This window comes from Callospermophilus lateralis, chromosome 5 (genome assembly GCF_048772815.1).
Source record: "Callospermophilus lateralis isolate mCalLat2 chromosome 5, mCalLat2.hap1, whole genome shotgun sequence".
In the NCBI taxonomy this organism is placed as follows: Eukaryota; Metazoa; Chordata; class Mammalia; order Rodentia; family Sciuridae; genus Callospermophilus; species Callospermophilus lateralis.
Genome location: NC_135309.1, coordinates 17115752 through 17139909, shown reverse-complemented (window position 1 = coordinate 17139909; position 24158 = coordinate 17115752). Strand labels below are relative to the sequence as shown.

Below are 24158 nucleotides of genomic sequence, written 5' to 3'. Positions count from 1 at the left end.
GCCCAGCCTGGCTCCTCAGCAAGCTGAGCCTGTTCCTCCTCGCTGCCCTGTCCCTCCTCGCTGCCCTGTGCTCTCTGACCTCCCTCTGGCCCCTATACTTTGGCCCCAGGGCCTCTCCTGGTCTCTGGTGCCACCCCTCCTTGCAGCCTTCTCTGGTGCTACTTGCATTTGAATTGCACTCTCCCTTCCCATTAGTCCCTGTGGGATGGTGCCATTTCTATTTGACATCTGTTTTCTATTGCTGTCCTTTAGAGTTTGGGACATTCCTTTGTCCTCCTCTGCATGATGTAGAAAGGGCAGGCTGGGTCTCCCTTTGAGGCTTCTCTTACTCCTGCCTCACCTGACTCCATCCTCTCATCTCCTCGAGAGCAGGTACCTGCCTTGCCCATTACGTTTTCTCTCCTGGAGTCTAGCAACAGTGACCAGGTGACCCAGTGTGCATTCTGCTTGGTTTTACTGAGGACTTTCTGAGCAATTGATAAGTTTCTCTTGTTAGCTGAGCTTATGCAGCAAGAGCACAATAGAGGCTCCTTTCTTCTTCCCGACATGCTGAGCTGGGAGGCCCCATCCTACTCTACTCTCCCAAAGAACAACAAAGCAAAACCAGGGAAGAGGTCTCAGATCCAGCCAGCCCACAGGACTGTTAGCTCAGGGCCAGCTGTTCCTGAAATTGGGCAGGTCGGGAAGAAGCAGAGGGTCTCTTCTCACTGAAGGCAGTGGCTCCGATGGCTTTTCTGCCAAGACTGCCATCTTCTCCCCTGAGAGTGTGAGCATCCAGGATGGGGTTGGAGCACCCTTTGGGACCAAGGGGTTTTGTGGAATCTAAAACAACTAGACCTAAACATATGGATCTAGAATCCACCCCTGCTCGGACGCTGAGAAGATTCCTTTAAGGTTTTATGGTTTTAAAAGTCAGTCACTGGCTTTTGACAAAAGCTATGAAGACCTTGGTGACTCTCGGGGGATATGTCCTTTCATTTCATTTGATTTTTGTCTCCAACAGGGCATCTTTCCCAAGTCTTTCATCCACATCAAGGAAGTGACTGTCGAGAAAAGAAGGTACCTGCTGCTCTTCGCCATGCTTGACCCTCCCTGGCTCGTGGCTGCCGCTGTCCTGTTGTCTTTGCGACTGACTTGGCAGATGTGCAGGATGCACAGCTCGGCTCTTTTGGTGCCTCTGTCTGTGCCTCTTTTCCTGGCTTCCTGGGAGAGCTAATCTGAATTGCTTGGGTTCGGATCTGATTCTAGGGGGGATTAGTCAGTCTGGAGGAGCCGACTTTTCCTTGGCAGTTGCTTTAGAATCTTATTGAAATGGACTAATCTTGCATATTGAGCACACGAGGAGCCCACCCTGCTGAAGGGGGACAATGGAAGGAAGTCCCTTCTTGTATTTGCATAATGTAATTGGCATGGCTGTTGCCTGTGATGTCAAGAAGGCTCTCAGCAGCTGTAGCTTAATGTACATCTACCCACATCTTATTAAAACCTGGATCCCAATTTCATGCCACTCTCTTTCTCACCCTAAATAGAAATACTGAGAACATCATTCCTGCAGAAATTCCTCTGGCGCAAGAAGTGACAACGACACTTTGGGAATGGGGGAGCATCTGGAGACAGCTCTATGTGGTAAGACTCAACCCTGCTGCCCGGGACAGGAACTTCTTGTGACTTTCGTTTTAGTTTAAGTTTAGCATTTAGCTTTGAGTGGGCCGGCCAAGGTGGCTTTGTGATGTAGCAGAGCACACACTACCATGTATGAGGACATCACGGGCCCAGAAGGGTTAAGCAGCTTTCTCGAAGCTACACAGCTAAGCTAGTGACAGATTTTTAATAAGTGGGTCCTGGTGTGAGCCTTATGGTTTTTGTTTTGTGGTGCTGGGGATGGAACCCAGGACCTCGGGTGTGTTGGCCAGGGCTCTCTACCAAGGAGATACACATCCAGTCCCTTGCATTTTAAACTAGTGCAAAAGTTGTTGAATTCAGGTTTGCATATAAATCATCTTGATATCTATAAAAAGATAAAGCTTCTTCTGATGGGGCTTAGCGATCCACATGTTTATCAACTCAGGGCATCAGATTTGGTATTCTACTAACAGTGCCTTGGGAACCAGTGCTCTCATATATTAATTAACTGATGGCTATTGTCCCAAGATCTATGAAGAAGCTTCGACCCTGAAAAAACAAAGAGCACATCATGCGTGTGTTTTCCCTGTTTTGAAGCAAATCTAATTTAAAATCTTTCTTTGATGCTCCACAGCTCCTAATGAGAGCAATTAGCTATGCAGGCTCTTAAGCTGAATGAAAACAGTCAGAGGAGGCTGCTGCATGTTCCTTGCTGCACTGGGCACACCTTGCTGGCGTGTGTGGCCATTTGTAGGCTACCTGTAATGGTCTTACATGCTGATACCCACATGGACATTTCAGAATGCTATGATTGGCCCACCAATACTATAAGCTTCCTAAATGTCCTCAGGAAAATTTAGTGAGTGTAGTCCATTTTTTCATTACCATCATGAAGTACCTGAGGGAAGATACTTTATAAAGAAAATAGGTCTAATGTGGCTCTTAATGCATGTCCTTGGGGGTGACCTTCTTGCTTCCAGAGTCCCAGGTGGGCACAGAGTATCTACATAGCAAGACATGGGCATGTATAGGTTTCTGTCTGGGATCTCTCTCTCTTCTTTTAAAGCCACCCAGATTCAATCATGGGGACTCCATCTTAATGGCCTTCTCTTATCCTAATCACTTCCCAAAGGCTCCACCTCTAAACCCCACAGTTAGGTGAAATTTCCACCTCTCAGCATCTTACAATGAGGATTAAATTTTAATACTTGAAACCTTTGAGGGACACTGATCATATTCTAGCAGGGGATGAAGGGTCTGCTTGCAGCTAAAATGATTTCCTGTTTGTCTCCACTTCCTCTTTCAAAACATCCATACACCTGTACCATGGAGGCTTGGCACTTTCCACTAAGAAATATTTGACCAGCTGGTCCATCATGCCTTTCACTCCAGGGAAGAACTCCTTTAACCTCTATTGTTTCAGTACCACCTCCATGGTTTGTGCCATCCCTGCATGCCACCTGTGTCGTATTTACTTCACACCCAGATTGGATCCCTTTTTTGGTAGATAGTTTAGATGACTTATTTAGATAATTAGATAATTTACATAAAGAACTCAGTAGTGTGCTGCACCATCCCAACCCTAGCTGGGGGCCTGCCATGCCATATTCAGTGGGTGCTGCCCCTAGAGTTGGCAGAAACTCCATGGGTTTAAAGGCCCATGAGTTTTCCCTCACTTCAGATGCCAGCCCCAAGGCTGTCACATTTCTGTCAGACTTGGCTACAATTCAGGGACTCCTGATACTTTTCCCTGCCTGGGTGCCCTCCCTGCCCCACCTAGGCCCCACAATCCTTAAAACATCTCCCAGATCTCAGGGAACTGCTCTGCCCATGATGGCAACTTCATTATAAGAGAGATAATTCAGGAAGAGCCAAATGGAAGAGAAATGTAGGGCAAGGAACATGGGTCACATAGCTTCCTTGTTCTCTCTGGGTGCATCACCATCCCACCACCTGGAAGCTCCTCGAACTGGTGGGGTATGGATCAAAGTCGCACTACGTGGTCAGAATTCATCAAGTCACTGGCCACTGGTGATTGAAATCTAGCCCCAGCCACTCCATCCAAGTAAGGGTGACCGGGAGGAAGGAGAGTAGGGCTGAAAGTACGACTCTCGGATCCTTTATATATCCTGCAGCTATCGAGGGGGCCACCAAAAGTTGTTCCATTAGAATAAACTCAGGTAGCCTTTGACAATAAAGAGGTGTTCCTGTCACTCTGCCTCCTTTGAGGGTATTTGGAGCATAGCACCAGGCACCAGGGACAAAGACCAAATGTGTGTGGATTTTATTATGCCACGTGCTCTTTCTCTAGTAGAAAGCCCAAAGGGTCTGGCATGATTGGAAAAACATCATTCAGATACATTCAGGGAAAGCGAGACAGGGCTGCTAGGTGCTTACTGCAGTGCCCAAGGAAGCTCTGAGCGCCAGGCCTTCTCTCTCTGTTAAAAAAAGAAAGCAACGAACTGTAAGGGGTATGAGACATCTTGCCATGGAACTGCATCCTCTTCCCTGCCCCTGTAGACAGAAGGATGGCGGGGAGAGTGGAGGAGAGTCACCGGGTGGGCCAGTGTCATCTGGGGCCGTATTTTGCACCACCCAAAGCCATCATGCATCCTGCAGGTACACACACACACTCCGCTTCAGTGAGTACTGCCATCTCACTGCCTTAAGGACCTGAGCTCTGGGACCTCCCTATAGCAGACTCCCTTGGCATTTCTGTTGAACAAGCCACCTTTGTCAATGAGGCAGAAGTCACCCTTTCTTTAACTAGGAAGTTATTGGGGTTGTGACTTCTGCTGTTGAGAACCCCACAGGTCTGGGGAGCAAATATGTGCACAGCTGAGCTCACCATCCTATCCTCAGTTGCTGGCTGGGGCTGGAGCAGGTCAGAGCCGGGCCCCGAATAGCTGCCCGACCTTGGCACTGCTCACCAAGTGCCCTCAGCACAGGTCATTAAGGATCGTTTCCTTGTTTCCTGTCCTAGACCAGCAAAAAGGAGCGCTTCCTGCAAGTGCAGTCCATGATGTACGACCTGATGGAGTGGAGGTCCCAGCTCCTCTCGGGGACGCTGCCCAAGGACGAGCTGAAGGAGCTGAAGCAGAAAGTCACGTCCAAGATCGACTATGGCAACAAGTAACCTCTTGTGCCCCAGAAAAGCCACTTTCCTCCTGGCCACCCTCCTTCTTCTCTCTCCCTCCTGAGAAGCTTGGTTTCATTTTTAGATGCCTGTTTGCCACTTTCTATTTGGGAGATGGCGGCTACCAAGGGCCCTGCCTGTGTGCCTTTGTTATCACCCCCCCCCGCCCCCCGGGGACCCAGGGACATGCAGGCAGAGCCGGCTTGCTTAAGCAGGGCTTATTAGCAGGCGGGAGAGATTTAGGACACTCATTTAACCTAGTTCCGAGGGATCGGGAGCAAAGTCACTGCTGGTCGCTTTTCAGCTTTTCAGTTGTCATTTTATCCCTGCATTTACAAAACGCTCCTTTAAATCCCAGTGTGAGACTTGAAGCCTCTTCTCCCATCCTAAATTATCCAAGCCACATGCCACCAACTAACTCACAGGCACAGTGACAAAAGTATTTTCCAGAAAGGGGAAGGCAAGCAGGCATTGGTTGGCCTTTGAATGAAGTTACGGAGAAAGCAAAATAGAGAAAACAAAGTAATTCTTTGAGGCAGGGTGACCACTACTAATAATAGCTGGGACATTATTGTCATACTTGATCTGAGTTTATTTTGCACAGGGTTTTGTATTAAGTGTTTTCCATGTGTTGTCTCATTTAATTCTTATTTAATTCTCATTTAATTCTTCCAATGACTCGACGGGGCATGTGGTTTGATTATCCCAGGGTCTGGGATGAGGAAATGGAGGCTCTCAGTTAAGTGACTTGTGAAGAGTTCCACAGCTAGTATATGGCAAAACCAGAATGCAAATATGGGCAGTCTGTCCAGAGTCGCTGGGCCTGGCCACTCTGCGACGTAGATGGCGTTTGAGAACTAGGGCTCCCTGCCTCCTGTTTCCCGATTGCCCTCCAAGCTTCTGCTCATGTGTTCAGTCATTCAAACAGCAAGCACGTGGGGAACACTTATGGTCGGGCTGATCTCCTGTGAGATGTTGGGGCTGCAGAAACTAAAGTCCCTACCCACTAAGAGATCACTAGCCACTTAGGAGTAAGCTGTGAGTTGACATGAACTGTGCCAAGTTTGATGGCTTTGGAAGCAAGGGAGCTCTTACTACCACTTGGAGAGGGAAGTCAAGGGAGGCTACCTAGAGGAGACGGCCCCTAAGGGGTGGTTGGCTAAGAAGGAGAGTGTCCGGCACGTCAGGAGGCTGCAGGGTGGGCCAGGAGCCTAGAAAACTGGGCTGAGGGGAGATCGGGAAGCCCACGCAATGGGAATGCCAGGAGATTGCCCCAGCAGCCAGGCTTTCTTGCCCTTGCTGTGTGCCCTAGGGAGAGGAGTCAAAGAAGAAAGTCAATAAGTCCAACTTAGAGCACTTCCCACACCAGGACACAGTCCCTCCATGGTCCCCTGTTGGCTTCTGGCAAGCGTGTTCAGATCTGCTTATAAGGCACGTCATCCCCAAGTGACAGGAAGGATTTGCCATGCAGCAGCTGCTGCTGGCGATGTGGCGGCATCTTTAGAGGAGCACAGTTGCAGCTAGGAGTCAGGGTCACATCTGTGACCTTCAGATGCTATTTCCTCCATCAGGACTCCCGACAAGCAGGACCAGGGAGGAAGGACATGGTTGATACTCATAGGAAGCCCTCCCCAATTTCCTGCCCTCAGGTGCAGCTGTGCCAGGTGCGCCTAACCCTTGGCACCTGGGCAGCAGTCACTTCCCTCAAACTCTGCCTCTTTGCTGCCCCAGGGGACTCCTCTGAGACCCTGACTGTCTAACTCACCCCTATGGCCTGTGCCTGGGTCAGGGTCTGCAACAGTGGGTGTGCACGGAGCGGTACCCAAATGGGTGGTGAGGAGGAAGGGGAAGGAGAGGCTGCCTTAACCCAGGCCTTCCTCCTCGCCACCTCCCTGCCCAGCCCTGAGCTTTCAGTTCCAGTCAGCGTCCTCTGGGGAAGTGAGAGATGCCCTGCCACTGAGGTTGGGGGCCCCACCAAAGGGTCCCTTGCTTCTGCTTCTCTTCCCTGTCCACTCAGCTGCAAGTGAGATGAACTGGACACATTACCATTGGCCTGGCATATTGGGGCCTCAGAGCTTCACTATGGGATGTGAAACCCTGGAGGCCCAGAGTCTGGGCAGAGCTGCAGCGGTAGTCAGAGGAGCCCTGGAGCAGGTTCAGCTCAGCCCTGAGCTGAGTCTTGGAGGAGAGGTTAGGGTCAGCCTGTTCTCTCCTTCCTGTGTTCCTTCACTCAGCACACTTTTGTTGCACACCTGGTAGGGCCCAAGGGGACAGAGGTATGGCCTCTATTTTTAAGGACAACAGCTATTAGGAAAGCAAGCAGGGAGAGCTGGTGATAAGTTACTGGGTGTTCTCCGCACACCAGGTGCTAGCTTTTAAGTACTTTCCATCTATTAGCTCAGTTCCTTAGTACCATGACTTTACGAGGCTGTCATTAGTATTCTCCCTATTTCTCAGAGAAAGGGAAAGAAGCTCACAGAATGATTGGGAGCTTTGGCCCAAGAGGCAGTGGGATTTGAACAAGGGAGCACAGCTACAGAGTTCGGGGCGCAGCCCAATGTGGCTCTGTGGGTCCGTGAAGGGAGGTGCTTCAAGAAGGCAGGGAGCATGGACGAAAGGCCCGAGGAGGCAGGGCGAGGGCGACACTGCCTGGAATCTGACTGGAGAAATGGTGCAGAGAGAGAGAGAAAGTGGGGGAGACAGAGGCAAGTAGACAGGGCCTGGACACTTGAGGACCGAGGGCCAAGTGTTGAACTTTGGACCTGCTCTGAGTGCAAGAAGGAGCCACAGCAAGAGCCACTCTGTTTTCTTTACCTTTTTTACTTTTCAAAATGCTTAAAGTGGGAGCTTCTTTCTCACCCTCATCTTGGATTCATTTGATCACTTTCCTGAACAGAGAAGAGCCACAGGGCGACTTCCTGAAGAGAACATGTCAAACTGCTCCCTCCCCACACCAACAGCTGCTGAGCCCAGGGGGGTGGCGGCTGTTGAAGAACAGCCTCTCCTGACCTCGGCCCCAGCGATGCTGTCAATCTTGCCACTTGACTGTTAAAGCTTCTAAAATTCCAGGCGAGGCTGGTAATGGACAGACTCTTTGGTATCCAAGGAGTGAGGAATCCTCAAATGACTTCTCCAAATCCCAAGATAGCCGGATCCTGGGAGGATGTTTTATTCATGCATTTTAGAACCAAATCCACTTTGATAAATTTTGAAGAGAAAGAGCTAGAGAGATCTGGGCATTAAATTATGTATCGGCTCTGCTCCATCTTTTCCGAGGTCACAGGCACCTCTGCTCAGCATGAGCGGCGTGCGATTGTCCCCCGAGAGCGTCCTGTGTGGGAGCGTGGCCCTGCAGCATTCTGAGTCACATCTCGTTGGGAATTAATTTCCTAATGAGGGTGGACAAATGGACGCTCCTTTGCTCCCTTCCACTTGCATTTTGATGAGATGAGAGATGTGTTTTTCAATTTGATTCTCAAATAAGAGATGAAGACCTGGTCTCCTTCATTTGTCCTTGCTGCCCTTCTGGAGTCTGGTACCAGGTGGAGGTGCCCGAGCGGGACCACTGTTACATTCCCAGCACCTCTGTGAGCCACCTCCCCTACCTGTACATGTGGGCAGCTAGGGTTCTGCCACTCAATGCCAAGTGCAAGAGCAGCTTCAAGTTAAGGCTGCCGTAACCCAACTGCCCTCCCAACCCAACCCATAACTGCTCCTGGGCTCCTCCTATCCAGGAAGGATCTTCAGAAGTTAGGAGTGCAAACTGCATGCTGGTCTTCACTAGCTCTGTGACCTTGAGCAAACTAATCAGCCCTCCCCACCCCGCCCCATCCCCAGTCTGGATGTTACAGCATTGCCAGGAGGATTAAAAGCGTTGTCACATGTAAAATATTTAACGTATGCGAACTTATCCTAACTGCTTTGTGAGTGTTTGCTGTCAGCATTGCTGATGCCAATCAGAATGAGACATGCTGCTGAGACAGATCAATATCTAACAAGCTTGTGGCCTGCAAGTCCAGCGGCTGAAGAGCAGCCATGGGTGACAATCAATATATCTGAGATTGCTTTCTCCCATGGCTATTTTCAAATTTTTATTGAATACTATTTGAGAATGTGTGTTTGTGATTGTGTGTGTGTGTGTGAGTGTGTGTGTGTGTGTGTTTATAAACAGTAAGCACGTGGAGATAAGCACATTTGTCTTATCCTGCCTTTGTCCCCTCCTGTCTTCCCAGCCCTGACCCCCCCTCTCTCTCTCACAGGTGACCCTTATTGGTCGTGTGCTCCTTTTTTGTCCAGATCTTTCCCTGTTCCCTATTACTTTTATACACATACCCATGTGACACATCCGGCCTGTTTTTTTTGTTGTTGTTGTTGTTTTATTGTTTGATTTTTTTCCACATAAAATACACTGCCATCTTTCTGTATCTTTTTTCCCCTCTGATACATTTATGTCATTAAACACATCAAAATTACATCATCCTTTTAAGCCCTAGGTCTTCCATCACAGATCAGCCATTTCTCTTTTGAGATACACACACACACACACACTTTAACACTTTGCTGATGTAAACTGTGCTGCGACACACACCCCTGTTCTTCCTGCTGTGACATCACAGGAAACACCACATTGGAGCACTGTATGGTGTGCCCTGTCCTGAGAGAGGGGTTCAGCACAGATCTGCCCCCCAAGCTGTGTCCCAGGCCATCTGTGTGCAGCGTGTCTCTGTGACCATGAGGTCCTCAACCGCTTGAGCTTCCTACTAAACACTCCTCACCAGTATCCCACAGGCCTCCCCGATCTCTGTTCATCTCCAGGTTTTGCTTTTCAGAATCCTTGAGCTCGATCTGATTGTCAGAGATGAGGATGGGAACATCTTGGACCCTGATAACACCAGTGTCATCAGCCTATTCCACGCTCATGAAGAAGCAACTGATAAAATCACAGAGCGCATCAAGGAGGAAATGGTGAGCTTTGCTAAAGAGGCTTTGGCCAGTGAGGCAGGCATTTAACACACCATAAACTTAAAATAATATGCTAATTAACCAGACTGTGTATTATTCAAGGGGCCATCTGTCCTATGACCTGAAATGATCAGTAATCACACACACTTTATTGTGTTTTTGTACTCAGATCTGTAATTCATTCAGCATGCATCCCAAAGGTAGTTAATTGCCAGGCAAGATTCCTAATCTCTTGGAGTTTTTGAATTCTAGAAAAAAGACCAAAGAGGTAGTAAAAAAGTAAATAAATAAATGAAAAATCAATTCCAGATGGTGATACATTTCTAAAAGGCAATCAACCAGGGTTTTGTGAATCAGGAGCTACTTTAGAAGGGCTGGTCAGGAAAGGCCTCTGTTGAGAGTAAACTCTGAACAGGAGCCTAAGGGATATGCAGGCACTGCCTGGGAAGGCCTGTGGGCTAGGCAGAGGGAGCAGCAAGTGCAAAGGTCCTGAGGCAAAATTGAGTTCTACATGTTTGAGGAATAGAAAGCCCAATAGATGGGGCAGTGATTTGGAGAGGTGGGTGGCAAGATCTGGTTCTTGAAGGAACTGAGTTCCTGACATTAGGAGTCACTAGGCTTGGTCCTAGTATGATGACAAGCCAAGAAGACATTTCAAGGAGGGGTAAAAATATAATTTACACTTTAAATGTATGTATTATTTGAAAGCAAGTTTACTTTCATTTTTTTAAGATATAATTTGCACATGGTAAAATTTACTCATTTTAAGCTATACTTTAATGAATCTTAGTAATATAAGCTGCTGACTCATCTCCAGCACATACAGAACACGTAGAACAACTTATAGAACATTTCCATGGCCCCCAATGTTTCTTGTACTTCCTCCTCATTCTCATGAGTTCGGGGAGTTTCAGTGTCAGCGTCCTGTGTTAGACTTCTTTCAGCTCAGCATAATGTTTTGGAGGCTCAGGTTATTGTGCATATTAATGTGTTGGCCCTTTTCATTGTCAATTGATATACTACTGGCCAGTTGTGTGTGTGTGTGTGTGTGTGTATAATTGTGTGTGTGTGTGTGTGTGTGTGTATAATTTTAATGCTGCTAAGAATATTTGCAAACAAATCTTTGCATGAACATGTTTTCATCCCTTTTGGGCAACACTTCACAGTGGGATTCCTGGACCATATGATAAGTGTATGTGCGACTTTTCAAAAAGTTTCCCAAAACAACTGTATAATTTTGCACCCCCACCCCCAGCAGCATATCAGCATTCCAGTTGCTCTACAGTCTTTCCAACATGCAGTGTTGTCAGTTTTTCACTGCAGTTATCCTAGCTGTTGTGTAGTGATAGCTTTATAGGCTTTTTGTGATGATTTTAATTCTCATTTCCCTGCTGTCCCCTGAGGTTGAACATCTCTTAATGTGCTTACTGGCCTTTTCCATTTGTATCTTCTTTTGTGAAGTGACTGTTCAAATATTTTACCCATTTAAATTGGGTTGTTTGTCTCATTAATCAAAATTGTCAAATTATTTGTATGTTCTAGATATAGTTTCTTTTTTTGCGGGGGGGTGGGGTGGTGGTGGTGGTGGATTGAACTCAGGGGCACTGAACCACTGAGCCACATCCCCAGCCCTATTTTGTATTTTATTAGAGACAGGGTCTCCCTGAGTTACTTAGTGCCTCGCCATTGCTGACCCCAGCTTTGAACTCGCGATCCTCCTGTCTCAGCCTTCCGAGCAGCTGGGATTACAGGCACGTGCCACCATGCCCAGTCTAGATACAGATTCTTTATGAGGTGTGTTTTACAGACTTCTTCCAGTCTGTGCCTCACCTTTTCATTTTAAAATGCGCCTTTCAAAGAACAAAAGATTGTAGTTCTGATAAAGTCCATTAAGCATTTTTTTTCCTTCATGAAGAAATAACTTCATGAAGAATATGGGGTCCATGATGGTGTTTCCCAGAATAGGAAGATTAAAGTCAATAGAGTCAAAGTGACTTCATTCAGACTGCAGAAATTTGACAGTAGAGCTGCATGTAGTGCTGAAATATTTAGGTTTAACCCTGACTGACTCCTAATATCCAGGACTGTTTCTGTTGTCTTAAGTGATGCTGAGCTAATATATTCCATCTTTCTTCTTCCTTCCACCACGTAGTCAAAAGACCAGCCTGATTATGGAATGTACTCCGGGATCTCTTCTTCTCCCACCCACAGCCTCTATGTCTTTGTGAGGAACTTTGTGTGCAGAATTGGGGAAGATGCTGAACTCTTCATGTCTCTCTATGACCCCAACAAGCAAATGGTCATAAGGTAGGTACGCTCAGCATTGCCTGACCTCCGTGTGCGTGGGAGGTTGGAGTTTGGCAGAGCACCCAGCATCTCTTCTCCCCACCATCACTTGTGGAATAAATTCCCACATGGAGGAAAAGCAGTCTGAGAATGTGGAAATCATTCCTTTGGAGAGCCTGGGGGTCAGATAAAAGTGTGACTTCCCACCAGACTTTTTCCACAGTGCAGTTATAGTTACAGGGTTTTGTCAGTAGGTTTTGATGACAAGAAAACAACCAGAAATTACAAGATTCACTTGTCACGTTGGATAGAGCAATACCTAGTTTTATAGGAGTTGAGAAGTGAATGAAGAAATCTCCAAATCCTCCTTAAGGTCTGTCCATGTGCACAACCTCACCTTTGTGTTTTCATTCTTCTTGACCTTAGGCTGTTGACCGTTCTTAAGCCTGAGTTTTACATTCACAAAATATGAGTGCTACCCTTTCTTTCTGGTTTTAATGAGAAAAGCCTGTAAAGCATGGGCCTGGCACATGCGCTCCACGAGGCAGTGGTTATTATTATTGCTACTTTGATTAATTGCTCTGGGAATGGAGGAGGTGAGGGAACTTCTGGGTGCCTTCCTTAAAGAAGGGAAAACACCTCTGGGGATCACCAAGGAGGAGACTGTGGAGCACCACCAGCCCCCACAGTCAACCCCCTGACCTCTTCTGCGGTTCAGACAACCTTCCTCCTAGGGGACTACTGCCTGTCCCATGCCCTGGAGTTTAGGGCCAGTGGTCACTGGTTGACATATTAAAACAGAGCTGAAGCATTATCTCTCTGTCTTCATGGGGAAAAAATGGAGACATGGACATCTTCCTAGCTTGGTTGTTGCCACATTGCAAGTGGCGGTGCTTCAATCAATCACCGCTTCCCTGAAGACATCTCAGAAGCGCGGAGTCATCTAAGAAGACTGAGCTGAGACCTGCAAATAATTGCATTTGGTCCTCATTACTCCCTGCCATCTGGGTAAGAAAAGGAGGACCAAGGAAGCCCAGCGCCCACATAGAGGTCCACATAGTTATAAATGGCAGAGCCGAGATTTATACTCAGGTCTATCTGACTTCAAAGGCAAACCATTGTCTGTCACCAAGAAATGAGTTGCATCAAAAAGCATAAATGGTTTTCACCAGAGCTTCAGTACCACTGGAGTAGAGAGCTATGCTTGGTGGCTCACCCAGGACCCTGAAGTTACAGAGTCAGCCCAGTATACCTCAGTGCATATGACACTAAGAACAAGTTTTTCTGATCCCTCAGAACCCACCTTATAGTGGCCGGTGTCAAAGGTCCCTTGCGGTTCCCTGACAGTCACTCCCAAGGCTCCTGTGAGAAAGATCCTAAAAACATTGTCAGAACCCTCCCTATCTCTTAGAAAGCACGAGGACTCCTTACTGCCACATTGACGAGGGTGCCCGGGCCACTGACCCCTCTCAGTGATGGATGGCCTGAGCTAGCTTTGTGGAGCAGGGAGATGGCAGCTCTGTCTCTGATGCACCACCCTGGGTGACATGCCTGGTGGGGCATGTGGGAGTGATACCTCAGGAGCATCCCTTGGGGTGGAGGTGGGGTGCGAGGTGAGCAGGAGGAGCAAGAGAATGAAGAGCTATAAAGACAGAAGGAGGAGAAATGAGAGAAAGATGGGGAGAGGAGAAGGGTGGGGGGTTGGGAAACACTTGCTACATCAGTCTGACCCTGCAGAGCTGCTCACTCTCTAGGAAAGAAATCTCCACTCCTGCCTGCTCTAGTCAGGGTTTACCTGGCCCTGGCATCAGAATTGGGGCCTCCTTAGCATGCCCTGATGTGGGCTGGAGAGAATTTTTCTGGGCCTGATCTTGTTGGGTTGGATCGAGGTGAGATTCGCAGTGGATTCCTGAAGAAATCTGGTTTGAGAAATTGAAAGTAAAGTTTTGTAGGGCAAAGCAGTAGCAGCTTGGGCATCAGGCCATGGTAATCTTTGTCCACATAGGGCCCAGGAGGGAATTGAAATGGGCCTCCTTTCCTGTGAGGAGGGCATCATCAAAGGCGGTCCCACCTGTCCTGGTGGCTTGAGCCTTCAGGTTTTATTACCCAGGTGTTCCAGGCAAGGATGGATGGGACCAGCTCAGACCTCTAAATTGCTTTTCTTATTTATGATTGCATTTCTCCTAGAAGAAAATTGCTGGCTCCTGCTGTTTGGATGTAGCAGGCTGGGTCACTAAGGGGATGGCAACATGTGATGGAAGGTACTGGAAAATGCCTATGCATTTCAATAGGAACAGTCCATAAATAACTAGTAGGAAGGAATAATATTGATATAGGTTCATGATTGCTTTTTTTTTCTTTTCTCTTCTTTCTTTCTTTTCTTTCTTTTTCTTTTCTTTTTTTTTTTTTTTTTTGGTAGAATCTCCCTAGTTTGCTGTGAATTCCAAAAAATTCTTTTTTAGATTACTGAGGAATTTTTTTTTAAAGGATGAAAAAGTTACATGTAAGTTGACTTTTTAAACGTTGGCTAATCTGAGGCTGTGCTCATTTTTGCTACTGGTTCCATTTCCTTCTTGAACTTTACTCAACTGCCTTCATTAATCTTCCAGGGATGAGTGGAGAGAAAGTAAGATGTGAGCGGCACAAAGCTCCTTAGAGGGAGGCGGCCCCCTCAGCTTTGCTGAAGTCACTTATCACGCCCTCTGGAGCTAACTTTGGGTTTAGGGTGTTATTTATTTTTTTCTGATTCAAAATAATGGCATTTATTTGGCACCAAGTATATGGTCCTGGAGGGCCTGGAGAACCTAGCCACTCCATTCAGCGAGCGGTGCCCTGCTTGTTTTAAGTTAGACCCGTGCTGACTCCCTGTCTCCTTGGCGTGGCTGTGCTGACACTGTAATCACACTGGGTCTGGTGACTCGAGGGGGGTGAGATGGAAAGCGAGTATGCATCAGTGTCAGGGGATCCCTGCCTGATGGGACTTGCTCAGTCCCTGTCCCCTCAGGAAAACCCTCAGCAGGCTCCATTATTCTCAGGGTCCAGTCTGAAGCCTTTCATGGCCTACAAGGCCTACATGGTCTGGCCTCTACCTTTTGTCTTACTGCTTAACCCTTGAATCTGCTTCTTAGTTGCATCAAGCACAATTTCACATAAATAGTAGGACAAATACATTTAAATAGTTGTTTAAGAGTATCTTGGATGGTGGCGAAGATCCTGCATGAGCCACCACAGAACGACATTCCATTCAAGGAAACACTCCTGCCTCAAACACTCCCGATTGAAAAGAATTCAAATATTTACTCAGTCTCAAATGTGGGGAGACGGGGGAGAGCAATATGTTCATAAGGTCCAGAAAAGCATGCCGAAATCGTTTTGCCTCCCATCTCTTTCTTGATAACCTTTCAGCGGCTCTTCAAAAGTATTAAGCACTTGTTGCAGAAAGTGCTCAGCGGATAGGGGAGGAAAGAGGACATGGCCACATGTGTGTCCGTCATTCTTCCCTTGCTCCTCTAAGGTCGGTTTGCCAACACAGCTGGGATCTCTCAGAGGAAAGGACCATGCCACAAACACTAGCACCTCGTCAGCTGCCAGGCTGGTGCAGGCACATAGTAGGTGCTCGTTGAATGGTTTTGACAGACAGCCGTGGAGCCCCTGCAGTAATAGGCTACCGCTCATCTTCCCACAGTGAGAACTACTTGGTACGATGGGGCAGCAGGGGCTTCCCGAAGGAGATCGAGATGCTCAACAACCTGAAGGTGGTCTTCACGGTGAGTGTACCCCTCTTCTTGTCACCACGTCCACCTCAGGGGGATCTGATCTTGGAAGTATGGCTGATCCATTGGTCAGGAGGGGGCGTGGCTTCAGTGCGGGGCTGTGTTCCCAGCTTGATGGAGGGAGTTGGAGCTGGCAGAGGCCTTCTGCACCCCGAGGAAGCCTTCAGGAGGACAGTTCTTCTCCTTCTCTCTCTCCGTCCCGCCCTCTTTCTCACTCCTGTATACACAGAGAACAGCACACACCTCCTGATCAGTAGTGCCTGGTACTGGGCATGGTGGCTACTGTTCTGACTTCCCAGTTAATTCATGGTTAACTCAGCTTCTTCCTCTTTTCACTTTGGGCCTTTCTGGAAAACTTTCTAAAATGTGTATGAAAACCCAGCGCTTCCCTACAACATTGGCCGCCTTGGTAAATTGGATATCGTGAACATGATTGAGTCCTGGATGACTGAAAGTCTGGGGTAGGGGGGACTTGAGAGTGTCCTTCGGAACACTAGTGCCCACTGGGCAAGGCTTACCTGTAGAAATGCTAAAATTTGTCATTTGGAAGATTTATTTCTAAGAATAAACTCGGCTTTTTCTGCTCTGAGCAGGGGGAAGCAATGGAAGAAAGGGGATAAATAACAGTTATAATTTCCAGCAGAGACTGCTCTCTTGTCCCTTCTTCACAGGCCATGTTAAGAGTGTGACCTCAGGACGCTGAGGTTATGGGTATCATTTCCTTCGGGGAGAAGACCACCCATGGGATTTTTCACTGTGTTGCCTGCATTAGCACAAGAAATGGCAAAGGTGGAGCCAGGGAGGGGTTTGGGCATTGACCAAATGGACGCGCTGGGCCGGGAGTGACCGACACGCTAGATTAACCTACCTTGCTCTATGATAATTTCCCAGTTATAGCCCATTAAGTGCAATGTCTCCTGTTGCCTCGCGATAGATTGTGGTATAGCTGATTTATTTTGTTTGTTATTTCCTGAAAAATAGGCCAGAGGCGTGGGATAGGATCATAGGCCCTAAATGCTTAGACAGAGTTTTCTTGGCATATACAAATGTGCCTCAATTCTGTTTATTATCAGTTAGCAGGAGGAGCCTATTTGTTTTCTTGATAAATAGGAGTGTCCCACGGGGCTTCCTGATTAAACCATGAGACAGATGCTTCATGAGAGGGAGGAGGACGGGAAATCAATCTGTTCTTCCTTTGGCAGAGAATGCATCCCTGATGTCAGTAGGAAGGAAGGGCATTGGTGTCACGTGGTGTCAATGACGATGTGGGTTGCCTTCATGGAATTCTGCCTGGGCCAGGGCTCTGCTTCTCAGAACCAGGGAACTCGAGGACTCTGGTTCCATGGTACTTCTCTCTGTTGAGATGGGGAAGTCCTCATTTTGGGGAGGAAGGTCATGGTGGTCTCATGGCTTGTACTGATTCTGGGGTGATCCAGTGAGCACCTGCTAGGCATGAGCTCTCTGCTGGGTGCTGGGAGACAGTGGTGATGGAGTCCTTCCTGTCATGGTGCAATGGGTGGAGGGTGTTAGATAATAAATAAGTGGATAACGAAGCAGGAGCCTGGTTGGAAAGCACTGCAGACAACATAGATAATCAGAAGTGAGTGTGGAGACCACGTTTGCCTGGATGTTCCTTTCAACTGGGTGTCGTGGTGGTGCTCCCGGTAGACAAGAGCCAAGAGTTGGCAGCCATGTGCCTGGCTGGCCTCTGACTCTCCCCTCTGGATGTCAGTTTTGTCTAGTATCCTCTCTGGGGACAGATTTTCTGCTCACTGGGCTCACAGAGCTGGCGTGTGGATCTGGCCGACAGTTGATGTCCCCTCTGTCTGCCTCATAAATATTCCTGGGCCGGGCCAGAGGAAAGCAGCATGTGCCACGGGTTCCTTCCCGGAGACTCAGCCCATCTGGGGTCACTGCTAACACAGGAAACAGGAGTGGACAGTAAAAGGAATGTTAACATCGCTACTCAGATGGTGCTGAGGCTCCATCATCCTGCTTCCCCCAAACCTGGCAGCTGAACTTGAGAACCTCACTTGATTGGTTCAACAAATGTTCTTCTAAGTAGAATGAATTGGGAGACACTGCAGATTGGAGCCCAGTTCTCAGTAAGGATCACTCACTTACACACCCTCCAGAGGAGAATCTGCGTTCCAGCATTCTGGGCTAAGCTAAGATTCTCCAGGGCCAGGGAGTCACTGATGAAGCAGCTTTTAGAGATATGGCATCTTCCTTTGAGCAAGTCACAATCTTTACAGAAATCAAGGTGGATGGGGCTTCTGTAGGGACTTTATGGGTCTATCTCGTGTATTGGTCAGCTAGGGATGTCACAACCAAGTACCACGGATTAAATTATATTTATATTAAACATTAAACATATTTATATTAAACATTAAATTATATTTTAGAAAACAACTAACATTTCTCTAGCATTTCTCACGACTGTGCTTTTGGGCCTTTTTAGTTGCTCATTTCATAGGTAAGGGATTTTAAGGATTAGTGAAATCATACACTCAAATATTTTCTATGTGTGAAAATGAATAGGTCATGTACCACATTGTTTTTACCAGGATATAAATAAACCTGCCCAGGACCTGAGGAAATATTAGAAAAGTACAAGTTGTAAAACTTTAAATTCATCAAGCATAGTTCTCCTTTTAAGAGAACTTAATATATAAAGCTCTGTATTAGACACAATGAACATTTACTTCTGCCAAGGTTTCTTTGCTTTGTAGTCATCTTCAAAACAGCTATTTTGCATTCTAAATTCACTATTTCATTTTAAATGCTTGATAGGGATCTAGCATTTGACTAGATTCTGCAAAGCCCAAGCTTGTTCCCTAGCACTGGAAAAAAAAAAATGTTTGAATTGGAATCATAACATTAAGGGGTGAATTCTCAGTGAGGAAATATTGGTTCAAATGAAGAACACCTATAATGTCATAGGTAGATAAAGCAATTGAAATTGCAGAGGATATCAAATAATCCGAACACTTATTTAATATACACTCCCAGGGAGATTTTTTTCATGAAAACTGATTTTTAACAAATGTTCAGAATTTTTCACTAAGGATAAATAATCATAATTCTTTTACAAGTTACTTTAATCTCTCAAGGAGATACAAAGGTTTATAGATTCATTATTTATATCAATAAATTGCATTTAATATTAGTGCTTTGAATATGTATTTTTTATTCACTCATCAGACTCAATCACTGGGATGTCCTGGACAATGTGGCACTTGCTGGGAACCTGTAGTGAGGTGAGCATCCTCCAAGAGCTTCCAGTTTAGTGGAGGAGGCAGACATAAACTACTCAAATTATCATAAGTGTTTTGAAAGATAAGCACAGAGTGCTATGAATTCTATGTAGAAGACAAGCCCTAGGCTAGGAATTCAGAAAAGGGTCTCAACAGAAAAGACATTTGAGTCAAGACAATGCTCTCAAAAATAACAACTAATATTTGCTGACACTATGCTAAGTACTTTAAGAGTGTTAGCTCATTTAAGCTTCACACATACTAAATCAGGTACACTGATTATCCCATTTTGTACATAGGGAAATGGAGGCTCTGAAAGGCCAACTAGTTGGTTAAAGAAAACCACAGCTAGGAAGTAACAGAGCCTGCAGTAGGAACACAGATCCTGACTCTTGAATGTGTGTTATATGCATATGACTTAAACATTAGTCATAGATCTCTTCAGAGGAAAGAATGAGAAAAGTGAATTAAGTAGAGAAAGAGTATTCCAGATGAGGGGTAACTACGATTTTGAAGAACTTCAAGGGCTGGGGATGTGGCTCAAACGGTAGCGGTAGCGCGCTCACCTGGCATGCGTGCGGCCCGGATTTGATGCTCAGCACCACATACAAAGATGTTGTGTCCGCCGAAAACTAAAAAAATAAATATTAAAAAATTCTCTCTATCTCTTTCTCACTCTCTCTTTAAAAAAAAGAACTTCAAGTCTCAGGATTTAAAAAAATATGTGCATTTGGCTAATCTAACTGAAACCACCTCTTCCAACAGAATTTAATTTCTGTGCCAGGAATATGTTTTGTTCAGAAAAAATATTTGCAAAGACTGTCACCTAGTGGCAACAAGCAGGAGGCAGTGCATGGGCTGAACTGTTGAACAGTTAGCTGCTTATTGAGAGATGCTAACTCATCAATTTCCCTGTGTATCATGTATATTCCAAGTTGCTATTCCTAGAAATACAGTAAGTATTACAACAACAAGATAGTCACCATCTCTTTCAACTATATTTACAAAGAGAAAGAGGGAGGGAGAAAGAAAGAGAAGAGAATGGAGGGAGAAGGTGAAGGGAGGGAGGATGGGGGGGCGGAGAAGTAGTGTGGTAGTTTCAAGTCCTCAGAGAGATGTAAGATTTAATCCTGAAGTTTTACCCCAACCCCTATGACTTTAAATAAATTTAAACCAACAGAATGGGGAATAATATAATTCATAACTAGTGACTATATTTTATTCAGCAGTGAAGATTTGGGTCACTCTAATGGATAAGGAGCACCAATTAGCTGCAAAACAGAAAAGAAAAGGAATATATAATGGGTACTGGAAAGTAGGAGGTCATAAGAGACAACTACAATCTTGTGAATAGTTGCAAAAATTAGGACTCTGTGGTTATATACACATCTTTAATAAGAGTGGATACTGTTTTTGGCAAGTAAAAACCATATCTGATAATAACATGCAATCTTAATTCTACCTGGTTTAGGTGCTAGAATCTTCTAAAAAAATTCATTTTAAATGTGTTGTGGGGTAATCTGAAGTGCAACCAAGAGTGATTACACACAACCTGAATCCTTCTTTTCCTCCACTATTCACCCCAGACCCCTTAATTTAGAATAAACCTTCCTTTTCATTCAACCAAGGCGTTTTTCTCAAAGAAGCCATCCTACCTCTGGAAGTAAGCAACTTTCAGTATTATGTTAATCTCATAAATTCATGAACATAGAAAAGGAACTTCTGATGCTTAGACCACTCAAGCTCATACACAAGTATTATTGCCTATATTGATTAGAACTCCTGTGATTCAGGCAACAAAAACCTCAAAATGGAAGCTGTTTGAGCAAAAAAAATAAACATTGCAGGCCCACCCCTAATATCTTGAGAGGTTGCATACTGGACAACGATGGGTTGAGCGGGATGCTTTCCTCCCTCTCCATTTGTCAGCTTTGCTTTTGATTCTATTCCCAAGCTAACCTGTCCTTCATGGACCCAAGATGGTGGCTAGAATATGTAGGCTACAAAGTTTAACTATAGAAGGTGGCCTGCCTAGCATGTGGGAAGTTGGGTTAGTCCGCTCAGGCAATCATAATGAAATACCACAGATTGGCTAAAACAACACACCTATTTTCTCACTGTTCTAGGGACTGGAAGATCAAGTGTCAGCAGAGTGGGTTTTTGGTGAGACCCTCTCCTTGGGTTGTAGACAGCTTCCTTCTCCCTGTGACCTTTCCTATGTGTGTACACAGATAGAGACAGAGAGACATATCTGGTGTCTCTTCCTCTTCTTACAGGACATCAGTTGTATTTTAGGGTCCCAAGCTTATGACCTTATTTAACCTTAAAGACCCTATCTCAACTCACATTGGAAATTAGGGCTCTGGCATATGAATTTGGGGGTACAAATCAGTCCATAACACAGGGTATCAATAAAAAAATCCACTTTTCTGCAGTCCCAGTGACAAATCTCATTGGCTTGGATTCATTCACACACCCATCTTTTAAACAATCAAGGAATCAAGGTGATGGGTATCCCAGAGCTGAATGGTAGAATAAATTGTAAGGAACCAACATGGCTGAAAATGAAAGGAAAGATGAATCACTCAAAGAACAAATGCAGTGCTTTTGGCAGGAGTGAGAGAAATTGATGCTGAGAAGTTAACCAACAAATGCTGACCATATTGGGATAGCACACACTTGCTTTGAGTGAGGACTTCATCTATGAAGAGCAAAATAGAGCTTGTTAAAGACCTGAAGATGGTGCTACACACTGTAGCTCCCAAAGAGACTGGGTTTCATTACCGCTGTTACTATTAAACAGTCAAATTTGCCTGCCTGGAACAATTATTCATTTTGATATCTAATTATCACAGTGGGAATTGTGACAATTCAATTTCCTGGTCTCAGATGGCTCTTCAGTTTCTCTGGTTGAATCCTATACACCCCCTATTTCATGGATTAGAATAATCCCCAGGTCCTGCACTCAGCCCTCTCTTCTCTCTTCTTCATCTCAGCCGTTTTGAAGGCTTCAATGACCACAACCTTGAGTGTAACTTCCAGAACATCACCTCCAAGTCCATCCTATGAATCACAGAACTTTATTAAATCATCTAATTCTTATTTTAAGATTCTGTGTTGCAGAGTCCTGAGCTTGTTTTTGCTTGATCTCACCAAAATCTGGCTTACAACTCTACCCAATGTGAAGGAACAAGAAACTATTCATCCCCTAAATAAGAATTCATTGTTTGGGAATTACTCTTCTCTAAACTCTAAGCTCCTTGAGCATGAAGACTTCATCTGTAGTACCTAAAGCAACTATTAAATAAGTTTGTGTCAAAATAAACACAGCTTGTCAATGCAATACAACACCTCCTTCTACACCACTTCTGCTAACTAAATGGTCTAAAGCAGTCACAATGAAGGAAATATAACAAGCCTGCTACATCTATCTACATTTTGAACAGCTATAATATTAGGAGTTAGGATGGGAAGTAGGCCGGATTTTTTTGTTGCTGTTTCCAAGTATCTAGAGTCCCCTTCTATCTGTGGAGGAAACGGCCTCTCATTATATAAACTGAAAATTACAGATAAAAGGTTATGTTTTTATTTGTCTGGCCTTTAAGGAATGGTATCTGGACCTTATCGGGGTATAGGAATCTGCATTTTGAACTATATATCCAAAGTATGTTAACAAAAGCAGAGACTCTTTAGAATTCATTTCACTTGTGACATCTAGTGTCTAGTGGTGGTACTGGTAGCACTCTCATTAGACCATTCCTAGACAAATTGCAACTAATTTAAAAATCATAATTAGCTTTAACAACTCTAAAATTGGGCAGCCTACACGACCACAAGTTCAAAGACCTCCTTCCAGCAGCATGATCAGACAGTTATTTACGGATAGTAAACAAAAATAAGGCATATGGATAGCTTAATGGGTTACAGCTCAGCACTTTGACTGATTTGAATCAGATAGCTACTCTCAATAGTAGAAATTGACTGAAGGCCAGCTATTCATTAAACATTTAGCAAGAGTGCTTTCATATTGGTTTGGTTTACTGAACCCTGTACAGGAGTCTACTCCAAATTTATGTCCTCCTACAAATTTTATCTAACAATTTTTATATGAGTAGCTTCTATGATAATGCTGTTCCCTCTTCCTGAATTCATTCCTCCTTAGCTCTGCCATGCCTCAAGACTTTTCTTAAAATGTCACCTACACTGCGAAGTTTTAAATGACCAAACAAAACATATCTGTCCATATAATATTTACTGTAAGGCTTATACCACGAAAGTGGCATTCATACACAGCCTTATAGTTACTTTTGTATTTCTCAATACTCCACTATGTTGTAAGCATCTCCCAGAAAGTAGTTATCATATCTCTGAATTCCTTCCACTATGTCTACCTCATGGTGGCCACTCAATCCTTTACATAAATGATGATACTGAGTTTACTTTCTCCTGTAAAAGGAGGAGGTAAAAAAAAAAAATTAAGAAAGACCTTTGGATTAGTTATTTCATTTCATTACTGGTCCAGGCTAGAATAGTGTCTTCCTGACTTCTGAGTTGAGGAATCTTTGTTAAATGACAGGGGAAATGGTATTTATTTCATTTATCAAAGAACACAGGGTTGATTAAAAATGAATGAGCATTTGGTTCATTCAGGCCCCAGATGCATCTGTTATCTTTGTTGCTTATCTTAAAACTGAGATTAGTCTTTGGTAATCTGGTCTACTCAGTCAAGAATAAAAGTATCCAAAAGAAAGTGAAAAGAGGAAAAATCAAGGAGAGTGCGGCACCCCAAAACATAAAACAAAAATTCATTGAAAGCAATCAACTCTTGACAAATTTCATTAGAAGGAAGTACTAATTATTGACTACTTGATGTTGCAAGATACAAATCAATGGTGGATTTGTGGTGTAGCTCAGTGGTAGAGCACATGCTTAGCATGTACAAGTAGTCCAATGCCCAGTATTTAAAAAAAAAAAAAAATCACTGGTGATCTTGAGGTGTCATTTCACTATATTGGCTGGAATTGAACCCCAGCTGAAGTTGGAGCAGGCAAGGTTAAAATGTAAGAAAATGAAGTTAATAATTGTAAACACTTTTTTTTTCAGGTGTTTTGTTACAAAGAG

At 45.1% G+C, this 24158-nt stretch overlaps 1 protein-coding gene across 1 annotated transcript in view; it reads left to right on the top strand.

Moving 5' to 3' along the window:
- Positions 1-22089, top strand: part of LOC143399585 (dedicator of cytokinesis protein 2-like) — a 46598-nt gene extending 24509 nt beyond the window's left edge. Inside the window, exons 4-10 of the mRNA XM_076856357.2 lie at positions 1004-1059; positions 1530-1626; positions 4607-4755; positions 9589-9724; positions 11874-12028; positions 15693-15774; positions 22034-22089. Coding sequence (XP_076712472.2) covers positions 1004-1059; positions 1530-1626; positions 4607-4755; positions 9589-9724; positions 11874-12028; positions 15693-15774; positions 22034-22042 — 684 coding nt within the window. The 3' untranslated portion in view covers positions 22043-22089. The remainder of the gene's footprint in view (positions 1-1003; positions 1060-1529; positions 1627-4606; positions 4756-9588; positions 9725-11873; positions 12029-15692; positions 15775-22033) is intronic.
- The last annotated feature ends 2069 nt before the right edge of the window (positions 22090-24158 follow it).